This window comes from Scomber japonicus, chromosome 19 (assembly GCF_027409825.1).
Source record: "Scomber japonicus isolate fScoJap1 chromosome 19, fScoJap1.pri, whole genome shotgun sequence".
Classification (NCBI taxonomy): domain Eukaryota; kingdom Metazoa; phylum Chordata; class Actinopteri; order Scombriformes; family Scombridae; genus Scomber; species Scomber japonicus.
The window spans coordinates 13,296,147-13,310,344 of record NC_070596.1 but is presented as its reverse complement, the minus strand read 5'-3'; the positions used below and the strand labels follow the sequence as shown (position 1 = coordinate 13,310,344).

Sequence of the window (14,198 nt, the reverse complement as noted above, 5' to 3'; positions counted from 1 at the left end):
AGCTGCAGGTGCAAAGAACACTTGAGATGCTAGACTTGACTCGTAGATCTTACTTTCAGGCTTTTCAGTCTCTTTGTTCTCCACTCAACTTTGTCAAAGACAACAGCAGACTACTGAGAAGAGAGCATGTGGTTTTTCCCAAAAGCTGCCAAGTTAAGAGTGGTGGTCTGGGTGGGGAGAGAGAGAGAGAGAGAGACACAGAGAGACACAGAGAGAGAGATAGGGAGAGAGAGGGAGAGAAAACACAATCTCAGAGCCTGTACAAACAGATTGTAGGTTACCACACACACACACACACACACACACACACACACACACACACACACACACACACACACACACACACACACACACACAGGTCAGAAAAGCCATCTATCTCTGGAAGACAGCGGGACAGTTTGTTTTCCATACAGGGCCAGAGTAGACAGTTCAACAATGCACCTTTTATTTCAGGAATAGTTTCCCGAAACCCTTTGACACACTAATCATTCCAGCCGGTGACATGCTTCCCCCTACGATCACTGATAATTACACTAAATAAACCCCCTATAAATTTCAAAGTCATTGTTACTGTGTTGAACAATGTTTGGTGTGCCTTTTTTCAAAGATTTCAGCTAAATTCCACCGCACTGTAAACAGATTACAGTACATTACTACAAACATGGTACAACCTCAGATAACCTTCAGGAAATGTAGGCCAAGTTATTCACTGAGGTTATCTACTAGGGTACAACTATTCAGTGATGTAAGAGAGACAACTCTCCAGATCATGTCAGATAATAATAACTGAAGAGGAATTGATGAAATTGTTGAAATAAAACTATAGCGAAGAGTCTGGAAGTTTGTGGAAGTTTGTGTTTACTCTGCTTAACTTGGATTTGCTCTGTTTTGAACATTATTATTTGGTTTCTTGCTGCAAGTTAGGACAGAAAAGTCAATGCCACTCTAATGATTGCATGTTAACGGAGCTAAACCAGGAGCTGTTTTGCTTAGCTTACTATAAAGACTAGAAGCAAGGGAAGACAGCTAGCCTGGAAGTCTGGTTTCAAACCAACCTGTTTCAAACCAAAATGTAAAGATGATAAGTTGCGGTTCAACAGGGAGTTATGGCGTGCCCCTCTATCTCCATTGTTACTAACAGGAGTCTCACCGAATTCTCATCTGAAAACGTTAAAAATCACACTTCCCAAAATATCAAACTATTCCTTTAAGAGGTCCAAATCAAAAGAGTAAAAACTCACAAGTACCAATATAATACCTGCATTAATGTCTTAAATAAGCTTCTGTATGTCAGTTCATCCACACCTATGACACACAATTTATCCTGTTGGTTAAAACAAAGCACACATACAGAAGCTGCTGCTATTACTCAATGGACAGAATCTGAAGGTGAAAGCTATTCTGCAGTGAAAAAGCCATCTGTAAATGACCTAATTCCTGGCAAGGTCTATGCATTTAGTAAGAGATAAGATTCAACAAGATTGAATATATGACAAACAAGTGATTATATGAATGACAAAGGGAGGCATTTGGTTGCTATAGGAGCAATGTTGGGACCATTCTGACCTAGATACTTATGTCAGCAGTTTTTCAGTAAATAGGAATTCCCCATGCATTTTGGGATTTAATCACCCTGTTACCTAATTCATTTTATCTCCTACTGTGTCAGAAATGTAAGCACAGAAGTGATATGCTGATGAGGCATCAGTGTAATCTTACTACAAAATTAATTTGACCATTTTCAGCCAGTCCTTGAAGCCAGTGAAGAGGCTCTGATCTGATAGATGTCAGATAATTTCACTCATGTTTTAACACCTGTCTGAATTTCATTCCCCTTTGCATTGTGAAAGATGAGACAACAAAATATTAGCTATATTAAGTGTTTCATTCAATTCAGTTGAACGGAAGTCCCCATTCAACTACAAACACATTGAGAATAGCAACTGACATTTAACTTTTAACTGCTCAGATAAATTTGTATTTGGTTAGTGATATGAATGTATAAGGTGTCATTTAATTGTCCTGCGTGTGGTGGTTCAGGCTTATACGTGATTAGAAATAGATAGTTTACCACACAGATGCAAACTCTCTTCATATAAACTACGTGCACCAGTACTCACCAGTACAGGAAGAAAGCTGGTCTGAAATGCTCCTATACTTGCACTTAATTGTCCTTTTATGGAAATGTAAAAACACACTGCATGTGCTAGTGTTGACAATGTAACAGGAACAGAAGTAAAACAAACCATTCCCTTCCACTCATTTCACATTCATGGAAGTTTTCATACATTGTTATTTCATTAAGCTGCCTCTGTTAACCCACCAGTGATCCTGATTGGCAGCGCATGGGACCAAAGTCCAACTTTACCTCTATTGTTCTGCTACTGAAACCTTCTCACAGCCTGGAGGAATTTCAAAACCACAGTTTATCCAGTGGGTTGGGAAAGCTTCAACAAAAATTTGCTTCTGGGTTTCTTTAAGACCTCAAGTGACTGCAAAAGTTTCTAATCCCACATAGTAAGAAAAAATGACTTACTTTTCCCCAAACTCTGAAGTTTATAGGTGACAACATATGTGATCACAAGGGAGCCTTCATGTTTTTCCTTCTTCCATTTGTCTGTTTTGGTAAGAAAAAAACCTACTCCCTATTATATTAAAAATGGCTCTAAACAGGGGCCTTGGAGGAAGTGATAAGAAAAATGCACATCCTGTTGGAAGGGAACTGTCACTGCCCTGTCAATTAGCTCAGCTCCATCAATGTCAAAGAAAAACAAAGACATAGAAACTTTTACTATTTGCTAAAACACTATGTGCACAATGGAGACACACAAACATCCAAGGCAGCCAGCTGATTCCAACAATCACAGCACTGAAAGTTATGTGTTTGATGTCACAGATGTCCAGTGGTGGAAAAAAGGTTTCAGCACTGATCCCAAATGTTCATTTCCATTTGTCAGCCTTATAAATGTCTGCAGATAAACCTTCAATCATTATCACAACTACTTACTGATTGTTGTGGGTTTATTTACTATAAAATAATCTACTTTTTTTAAACCATAGACTTTAACAAATGGCTTTATAGTTAGTTATATTTTGAGTTTGCTTTTATTCACTATTTAAACACAGTAGGAATGGTAAGGAAAGTACTCCTGTTACAAAACAGTTCAAACATATTTAAAACATAATCTGAATACGAAGGAAACAGTAATTACTTTCTTACCTCATAAAGGTGGATACATGTTAACCGGTCTTTATTTTCCATCCATCCGTGTTCAGATGATCTCTGAGCACATTAAAAAGTAAAAGAACACTGTAGTCTGTTTGGTTTAACCCTGAAAGACAATAAATAAAACCGGTGTAAACCCTGTGACATGGTCGGCTGCGTGTGTTCGGCTTGTCAGGAGAAGTGTCAAGGTGCGCTCTGAAAACGCTGCAACAGGAAACCGCTGTCCTGCCGCCCCGCCGCCTCTATTGGTGTATGTGAGAGTGTGGGGGGTGGGGGGCTGCTGGGGGTTGCTGCAAATGAGACAGTGCATGAAAGTCACACAGGACAGTGTGTAAAATAATTAAGAAGAACCATGCTGGGCAGTAGGGGGCGATTTTAGACCCTTAAATTTGATCTCAGCACCCCTAAAAATGGATAAATTATTATTGTATTTTTTCACACTTGCAGGGCATTGTATGTCAAATTCTCATTAGGAGCTGACCCCCCCCCCCCCCCCCCCCCCCTTAAAGGTCTGATCCTACAATCACCCCTGCTGGACAATATCTTCATAAGTGACTGTACATGCAACAAGTTATTTAGAAAAACACGCACTGATAAAACAGGAAGTCTTTCACCAAATGCACTGCAACCATTTGCATCAGCTGATGCCATCACACGTGTTTAATCAAATTCAACATTTTACCTCAAGTGATATCCAATACTGCACAGACAAGACGGTTCCCAGTAGAGTAGCATGTGCCATTAACTCAGTTTAACTGCAAAAACAACTCTGGTTTAGTTCACATGTTCACTGCTATATGTACAGTACAGGACTACTGTAGTAAGAAGTGAAAAGCCAATGATTGAACTTCTGTACATGTGGCAGTATTCATCATGCCTATCATTTAAGCCATAACAATTATAATTAAACCATTTTCATGTAACGAGATGCATTTTCATCCATTCAATTAATTATAGGCTACTTAACTGATAAAATTCTCAAAACATGAAGTGTAATCATCACATAAACATGTATATACTGTACAACACTTCATTTAAACTATAAAGCCTAACTCACTCAAAAGCCTAACTCACTCAAATGCAAGGGTCAGATTAAACAAATTCATCAAGATAAAACTGCCTCAGCCAACAATCATATTCTGAGGATTCATTTATATAGTGTAAACATGAGGCTTACTGTTTATCAGTGAGACTCATGATTCATTCCTTCTAAATAATTTACTCCAATTATGGGCATAACTGTTTTGGCTGTTATGTATTTGATAGAAGATTTCAAAACTCAGACTTGTGAAAAGTATCGACAGGACTGGAATTGGCAAAGAAAAATGGATATTAGATTTATTCATGACAATTGTCAAGCACACAGCAAATAATGGAAGTAAGTTCTTGCGCTATAAAGAATGACTGTGGTTGTAAAGGTTTGTACATCATTAGTTTCAGTTGCACATTCAGAAGAACCACAAAATGATGTCAGTCAGCTGAGACACCAGGGTAGGAAAAACACTGATAGCCATGTTTAATGAACCCAGTTATTTCTGCCTCAATAAAAGACATGATAGATGAAAAAATTTAGTTTAAGAATATCAGAGTTTTTGCATCAAACCCTACAGCTTACTCTTTAATTAAAATAAATAGTCAAACATATCATTTTATGTAGATACAGGAGATTTTATTTAACATTTTTGTGTACAAACATAGGCTGCAAATGCCTTCCAAACATGTTTGCCCTCAGAATACAGTATTCCTTTTTACAGTTCTACAAGCAGAACACTGAATATTGAACAGGAACGAGAGTCAAAAAATCCAGAGAGATAAAAGAGAAAGTGTTTGTGGTTGGTCGACAAATCTCATCCTCAGCATCACATTACATGTTGAAAGAAACAAAACTGCCATTGTTGACGCCAAATGTCAAAATTGTGTAATTCAATGTCAGCATGATGTCAGAGAAGTTGCCGCATAGGGTAGAAAGGAAATGTTACCAGGGTCATTTGCAATAAATGGAGGAAATTTGAAACTTTCATAATGGAGCAATATGTTCCTCCTATGTTATCTCCAGCCTGTTCATACAGAAAATGAAACCTTTTTGTGGTATTGACTTTTTTTTACCCCATGTACAGAAATTAAAGACTGAGTTTATGGAAGGAACTGTATTGTAGAGGGTACATGCAGATACACTGACAATCAACAGACCAAAACAATGCAGAAGACTCTTTTCTCCTCTACCACATACTGACAGCTTGTCTTCTCAAAGAGACTAAAGGTGTACCAGCTCGATCAATCCCCAATGCTTCATATGTCAGTGGACGCCACAATAAATAAAAATGAAAACCAAATGATGTACTCTCTAGTATAATACATATTATACAACTTTATGGAAACAAAGATAAGAGACATTTGAGTTATGTAAACTCGCAGAATCTACCTGTTAAACTGACAAGAACCTGCGCCTGCTATTCAGTTATCCAAAATCAGATAGCTGAACAATCACAGTGGCCAGTCTGTTGTACAACACACATAACTACAGAGATTAACTGCAAGAGTTTGGGGTACAAAGATGTTTACATAAAGGTGATGATTGTGGGACAAAAGAGTGAGACACATTTGGAATTTAAAAACAGGACGATCCATAACGACGATCCTGAAGATGACAAGCAAGCTGCGACATAACATCTTCCCAAAGAAAGTACACCATATAAGACCATTTTTCCAACATTAATTTAGCCTTAGATGATATTATATCATAAATAAATAGATCCAGTACACTTTCCTTTACCAAACTGGAACAAAGCATAAATAAATACAAATAAAAGGCATACAAGGAGCTAAAGTTTTAAGAGCTAAAATAAGGACATGGGAGAGAAATTCTGTCCTTTTACACAGTTTGATTTACAGCATCACAGTCAGATGAAGGTGGCGAGTAGGTCGGGCATTACAGTATGAGCTAAGACCGTGCTTGAGTTTAAGGTCCTGTCTTAGTTTATAAGAGAGATGAAAGCTGTGTGGCTGTCCTCAGCAAAGGCAACGGGAGACTGAACGTTTCCACTCGGCTTCGAGTACCACAAGAGCCAAACAAAAGCAAAAGTGTCGAGGCACGATAGGGTAGAAGAGTGTAGGCAATCGGGACTTGTTATAAAGGTGATGGATGAATGAAAGAATGGGTGAATGGTGGATTATAGATATTGAAAGAATGTGTGCATGCTACAGTAGGCCAAACTTAGTGGAAGTAAACAATGACAGTAAAAAATTATTACTGAGATGGGACTAAAGGTCTTTCTGGATAAAATCTTGACAGTACTGTGTATTGGGTTGATACAGTAATGTGTTTACCTAAAATCTACAGACTAAGTAGTCATTCAAACAATGAATTTTGATATTTCCTTTTTGTTCAATTATAAGTGATGTTGAAAAGAGAAAGATGATGACGCTATAGTGCTGAATAATGAGCAAAGTGAGTATATGTTTCTTAACATTTAGAGATATGTATCCAAAAGAAGAGACTTCACTTAAGAACACTTCAAAAGTCTAAAGTCTTTTATGTTTTAAAAAAACCAAACATTGTTATTGATATCTTTTACTCATATCTGCCTTCCTATGTTATTAAATGTAGTCACAACCACACACAAGCCCTTATCAGATCCATTAAACTGATCAATTGGTTATAGTTTTATGCCTATGATACATATATTGAAGGCCCAGCACAGACATGCATTTAACTGCAGAGCTAGTATTAACCAGCTTCTTACAAACCAGACTTGATATTTATCCTTAAATGGGCAAGAAAAGGACAATCTGTAATAATGTAAACCAGATCCTCAAACCAACTTCCCACATTTGTTGACAAGACAGCAATAATAATAAAAAAAGACAGACAGAAAATATGCCTGCATGTTAAATCAAGGACGCAGAGATATGTCAATTTAGTATTGACAAAATATCTTTAGAGCTTTAAGAGACTTAACTGGAGGCTTAACAGGAAGGAGAACACTGGAAAATGGAGGACATGTTGCCATAAGCATGAGAGAACAAAAAACAGACAGAAGAAAAATACACAAAATCATACTCCTTCATTTAAACCGACAGATATTCTCTTCAATAGACATAAATGCTGAGTGCTCAGGTCACTTGAATTGTAATACAGTAGTTCTAACATTGCAAGAGTGCACTTCTGCAGCCACAGACTCAATGGTACAAAAACAACAATGTCATATGTATGTTTGTATGTATGTATGTATGTATGTGTGTGTGTGTGTGTGTGTGTGTGCTGTATTATGACATTGCATAATGTCTACACTAGACAGGTGATGGTCTCTGGATGTGAGATGGACTGCTGAGGAACACCCCGCAGTTAAAGAGCTTGTGCCTTTTTTTCCCTCCACAGCAGCATACAGTCTGTAACTACAAATGTATGTGTGTCACCTTCATAATATCTAAACCAATATTTCAATAGGCTGGACAGAACAGCTGAGTAGTTTCTATAAGAACAAGGCTAAATCCTGCTTATTTACCGCAAGACTTGAAGTCAAAGGCTAACATCTACCACTTTTCTTAATAGAACCCAAGAAGTACACATAGAAAAAACAAAGACTGATTTTCCCCCCCAGGACCCCCAAAATAAATTACAATAATAGCAACAATGATTATACTGTTAAACAAAAAAGAACAATGCAGGATGACCACCGCTCCACCTGGCTAAATCTTTGCTAAGGTGCTGGAAGCATCAATGAGTCCAAACTGATAGAGGAGATTTCCACACACTTAGATCTATCTGCTCTATCAGTTCAAACAAAAAGAACAAAAAAAGAAAAAAACCCCAAAAAACAACTTTAAGATTATGTACATACTGTATCTGTAAATACAACGGCTTCGTTTTTTCCTACAAACAAACAAACAACATAGTAATTTGGCAAGATGTCCTATGTTACAATAAGAAGGACATTTCGTCAGCAAAGGTATGAACACAGACGATTCCTATGTTAGAAAATATATTGCTTCCTGGATATTTAAGCTGAAGACTACCTTGAGACAACAAACAACACAATTTGAGGAATTTTTGCTTTCGTTGTCAGAAAAACCACAGGAAGTCAAATTGAAGTGTTACTAAACATCAGGTTTCATCACTTTGTTTTTTTCCTCTTAAAGTCCGTCTTCAAGCCGTTTGTCTCTGACTCCAACCGGGGGTTTGTTTACGTTGTAAACACTTTAACGTACAGGTGCCGGTTTCCAGTGGCTTTCATGATACAGAGGGACAATAAAGTCAATCTAGTGGCAGCTCTGGATGTTCATGTTTAACTCCCACGGTCAGCACAGATGCTTCCTCTTGTCTTCTTAGAAATGATACGAAGGAATTGTGTAAGATGTGGTTAAAACTTTCCTCAACAAGCAACATTTGTGATGGATAAACACATTTTAAAAGAGTCTTGATGATTGTCCAAAATAAACACAGATAGAGAACAATGCCCAACACAAATGTCTGATTTGTGAATTAATTCCAAGTATCAAGAATTTCGTTCTCATTTGGACATGATTTTTAAATTTTTGACTTATGAACCACAACTGTCTTCAAGCTTGAAAAGGTTCAATGTTAAGACAAACAAAGAGCAAAGTGGAGAAATGCAGATGGCAGGCTTACCCACAGTATCACTGAAGGTAAGAGGAATTATACTAAATATCAGGTGTGATGCACAGTAGTGAGAGATATGAACCAGATGACTTGCATCCTCTGAGCTTTAGAGGCCCAATGGCGCCCTCTTGTGTTTGAGGGGCACCAGGCATAGCCAAGGAGACAATCCCTTCCACAGCTGCAAGAGGTCAGTCAATTCAAAAACATACTACTACAGGCTCACTTTGAGCCAAGGTCCTTCTCTTTTTCACTCCTTTAAGTCTTAAGTAGGCAGAGCCAAATGTTCACTCTATACTTCAGTGGAGAAGAGGATGCTCTGTCGTTTACTGTCTGGTGTGGGGATCGTCTCCAGCTGCAGGAAATACAGCAACACCTGGACCTGCAAGGAAGTAAGAAAGGATATGTTAAAAAGGATCTTGCTCTGAAGAAGTCCTTAAATCTTAACAGAGCATATTTTTCAGAAAAACATCCCAAAATCCTAAGATAAAAGACCAGAGGGAACAAACAGATGATAGAAGTCATCTATACAAATTTCACCTGAGCCATAACTTCCAGGGACCAGCTGTCCCCCATGCTGATGGGTTGTGTGGGGTTAGCAGGGATCTTGCTGTCCTTCTCAGAGGGCCTCAACAAGGTTGGCCCAAACACCGTTGCCAGGTTGTGGAGAGACATCTTGTTGATACTCTCCTTCTCTGCCACCCTAGGGAGAGGAAGATGGACAAGTCCATTAGTGATGTAGATAGAGGACGAGACCACACACAAGGTGACCTTACTGTGCCAAGATGGATGTGTATGTTGTGTGTGCGAGTATGTGACGGCTTCTGTCATTTATTAGTGGTGAAAGAATTAATCGATTAGTTGGAGAATGGAAAAATAATTGCTATTGCTATTCATGTTGATGACTGATTTATCATTTAAGTCATTTATTAATCAAGAATCACAAATATTTGCCACTTTAAAGTCCATGTAAAGTAAGAATAAATATGTGTTCTGAGATTTACATACCACAGAAAAGTATGTTGTTAACCACCCTGCCAAATTTGAATGATAAAAAAAATTGCCAAATATATGAAATTAGGCTTCAAAGTTGTGTAAAAATCAGCCTCTGTCTCTGCTACCAAATGCTGTGGGCGTGCCCGCCGAGTTCGCTGAAACCCCGCCCCCTACCAAGTGTCCCCTGTCAATCAAAGTCACCACCTCTACCCGAAACATGGACCCTACGTCCATGCATAGTTATCAGTCTTTTCACATATTTTCTGTAACCATTTTCCAACATGTATAATATGTTTAGAAGTAAATCAATGAATTGACTTTACACAGACTTTAAGCTTTCTCCAACATGAGGATTTACTGCTTTTTTCATTACTATTTTAATTTTTATTTTGGTTTTGAAACAAAGCCTACTATTTGCTTTATTATATAAAAAATGGAAACTTCACTTGTTAATCTAGCCAAACTATACCCTTGGACCACACATTAGACACTCATGCAGTGCTACTGAATAGTTGCATCTGCAATGTACTAATGCTCATGTAACAGTTGAGCCTCTTATTAGTCAAAGTCCCCATGGTAACCAGAGGACATTTTGCAGTTGAAAAACATCCCAAAGTACTGACTGCTCTTGTTTTAATAATCCACAGCAAGTAAGTGAAGTGATATGAGTTGTAGTTCTCCCAGTTGCACATTTTGAATGTTATATCTTAATTTCAATAATACTGGAACATAAAAATGAAATTGAGATCTATGTTAATATGCTTTTGTGTTATTGCAATTGAAGGCAATTCTGTGAATGTATCTGCATTAGTTTTAGTTGTTCTTTCTTACCTCTTCAGGTGATCCAGAAGGAACAGGAATGTGACCAGGTTTGGTTCTGGCAGTGACAGTAGCAAGTTCAGCATACAGCTCTCTTTGGCAACACTATCAGACAGGGCTACACAGAAGTAAAGGACAAGATATGCTCATTATTTATAAAAAACAATGGAAATTGACATTTTAAATTTATTGTGAATGAAGCAACCGTTGGTGTACATTTATATATTGCAACTGTGGAAAACCTACATCTCTAATACTTAGTGTGCTTGATTGATTGACAGATAGTTAACTGTGTGATGTGTCGACTTACTGATGCCGCCTGCAAAATTGGGGTAGAGCTCATCAGTGAAGAGCGGCTCTGGCAGCTCTCTGAAGTATAGCTTCAAGGTCCCAGCGATGGCGTTGACGTCCATCTCGCTCATCATCACTGACACGTCTTTATGATCTGCAGGAGACAGCAAGATGAGACCAACATGAAGACAGGAGGCTTGCACTGACAAAACGGAAGCATCTTGGCACAAGCAGGCAGTCGCCATGCATCTCATTTCTCCAGTATCTCATCAGAAGTAAATTAACTCCACCCCATGTAAGAAACTTTCACAATTAGTGCACATACACGCACACAAAATGCTTATAAAGAGTTAGTCTGGTTACTCATTTCACACAATGGAAAATGCCTCAAATGCAGAGCTACGATAATGATCACCTGATTAACAGAGACAGAAAGATTAGAAAAAGGATTTCCTTCAGGTGACGGTCAATAAATCCTCTCAGCTTTCTTTCCTAGAAATGCATCGCAGTTACAGTATTATAATTTGCTGATAGATGTACTGAAATATGGAAAATGCAAAGCAAACATATTTGTGAATACAATACCCACTTTCTGTAATATCACATGTTCTGTTTACCTGCAGTACAAGTAGCTTCTGTAAATGGTTTATTGTGTCTCTAAAATATGTTCCTTTCCCCATTTTTCTCATGTCTACTACATGTAATAAATAATTTTAGAGTTACCACATACAGAATAAACTTGGAAAGATCATTAAGGAGAGATGTGGATGATTTTAACTGGAATATGGTGACATCTACATGGCTATGTGTGCCAGAAGTGAATTAAAGTTTGATTTAAAGGCTTCATTATATATAAACTGATCTTGTGAAACCAGTACAGTACACAAATTTATGTGTTGACTGCTATTTCTTATAAAAAACATTTTGTAATTTGTCCATTTAAAGCCTCTTGAATGCCTTTTTGTGCACAACAGATAAATGGATAAAGGCTGCACTCACTGGTGTCAAAGGCAGTCTTCAGGGCCTGAATGTCTGTGGCCACTCCTGATACTCGGTAGATGCCCACTTCCTCCATACCCCTCCTTTCAATCTCCTCTAGGCACTGCCGGACAATGTAGGGCACCTTAGAGCGTTCTCGCCTGGGCAGAGAGAAACACAACATTTTTATCATCCAATTAGTTAAAACATATTAGCAAAAATACTGAATACATGATGAGGTGTAAAATGTTTTCTTTGTAGTTATAAAGGGACAAAACGAACAAGACTAATAGCTGTGTTTTGTATTATTTTAATTACTGAGGGGCTAGCAATGCCTCAGGTGTTTCTATTGAAATGTTTTACCTACAATGCTAATTGATTATTGCGGGTAAATTTAGTTAACCCAGTTGTTACCTTTAATCCTCATTAATGTCAGTTATCACCAACCAAGTGTTCACAATGTCAAGAAAGTGTGAAATGCCTGCAGGTTTACTTTCATAGAATAAGGAAACAAATAGAAACCAAAGGCTGTAAATCATGTGCTATGCTTTAGAAAATAGTCAGCAATACTGTAAAATATACATGATTTTTAATTAATGGGCTAAAACATGCCAAAGTCTGGTTTAAGTGTTTGCAGATAGCTTCCTACAGACTATCCCTAACATCTGGCTCCATAATTAAAGCTACAGTCTTGAATTACAGTTTCCATCAACACTTTTACTTTTTTTTTTTAAATTTACAACAAACCCCCCCAAAAAAATTGCTTGGGTAAATTGTAATGAATATAACCTTGTTGCATAAAATACTGCCCCCAAGTGAGGACAACCATGTTATTGGAACAGTGCTGGTAATAAAATTAGGTCAAACTTACAAGTAAATAAATATTAATGTGTGAGCTCTGTATGAAAAAAAACTGGCCAAGGGTTGAACCCAATTGCTGACCTCTGGACTGGAATAAGACACTTCAGGTGGAGGACAAGCATCCATCCAACTGAACATGGGGGCGTGGTTGGTACTTAAATAGTACAGATAGTTATTCTGTAATCAAACAGCTTCTGTGTCAACTCACTTGGTCACAGTGGAAATCTTGACTCCAAACACACCCATGGGTTTCCGCGAGGGCATCCTCTTCAGGCTGAACTCTCGGCTGGTGAACTTCATGGATAGTTTGACCTCGATCTGATATGCGGAAAAAAGGACTTAAAGTTATGCAGGTTTACAGAGCAAGAAGCCGATCTACAAGCCTGCAATCTACAATGGCTTTCTGAGATCTTGAGGAAATCCTGCCATGTTAAAACCAGATGTATACTGCACTGCTGCACCACCTCCTGGAGACATCGTTGATCCCTTACTGGTAAGTGCTACTATGATATGAGGTTGTATCATCACTGACTCTGACACCTAATAATATGAGTACTTTCAGATTTGACAACTGCTTAACAGAAAAAGACTGCATCAAACTAATAGTATAAAGTAGAAAGTCGATGTGATCCACTCACCCCGTTCATGGGAATAACTGTTCTCTGCCAGTCTTTGCCTTGAAGAGTCTGAGGGTCAAGCTGAGTGAGGAGACGAGAAAAGTTTTAATACATTTCATAGTGACACTTTATTTGAACTATGATATTCCTGTATATCCAAAACCATGGCACATGTGTGAAAAAGGTCTCCTGACTCAGCATTTTAAACTCTTTTTGAAGTGTAAGTTGCAGTGTTTGATGTGTTATAATGTTTGAGCTCATGCTGGTATAAGAGTGTTAACTGGCTACATCAATCAAAAAGGTTTGCTTTACTTTCAGTTACTTGTATGCTTGGTGGTAGAAGGATATATACAAAAAAATTCTTGCAAACAAATTTCAATAACATTTTTGGCAGTGGAATTAGATTTTGATACAGATCCAGATACATGTAGATCGAAAAATTAAAGACGACAAAAGAATGTTTTATATGATTTGCCAAGACACAATCTATTTTCTCATGAACCACTGTAGTTACATGAATTTTTAATGTTTATTTGCTTTGTTGAGATTAAACTGTCTCTACATACTCTCGCCCTACTTATGTACTGCTCAGCTATGTCAACATCACAGTGCATTAAATTATAAGTGCATCAACAGTACAAATCTTCCCTCTATGACAGTGGAATGTTTTAAAGGTGGTTTTGTTGTATTTTTAGAAACATGATGACACAAATACAATTTGTTTAGAGGGACTAAATTCACACCCAAATATGCATGCACACACAAACACACACACACACATTCAGATCTGACA

At 37.8% G+C, this 14,198-nt stretch overlaps 1 protein-coding gene across 7 annotated transcripts in view; it reads right to left on the bottom strand.

The window, feature by feature from the left end:
- Positions 1-9,135: 9,135 nt before the first annotated feature.
- The window catches only part of bcr (BCR activator of RhoGEF and GTPase), an 85,596-nt gene continuing 80,533 nt past the window's right edge, over positions 9,136-14,198 (bottom strand). For all 7 annotated transcript variants that reach the window (XM_053339643.1, XM_053339642.1, XM_053339646.1 and 4 more), the window contains 7 exons: positions 13,427-13,486; positions 12,997-13,106; positions 11,949-12,088; positions 10,969-11,103; positions 10,671-10,776; positions 9,384-9,546; positions 9,136-9,225 (listed from right to left, as the gene is read on the bottom strand). In XM_053339643.1, the coding sequence (XP_053195618.1) occupies positions 9,136-9,225; positions 9,384-9,546; positions 10,671-10,776; positions 10,969-11,103; positions 11,949-12,088; positions 12,997-13,106; positions 13,427-13,486 (804 nt within the window). The remainder of the gene's footprint in view (positions 9,226-9,383; positions 9,547-10,670; positions 10,777-10,968; positions 11,104-11,948; positions 12,089-12,996; positions 13,107-13,426; positions 13,487-14,198) is intronic.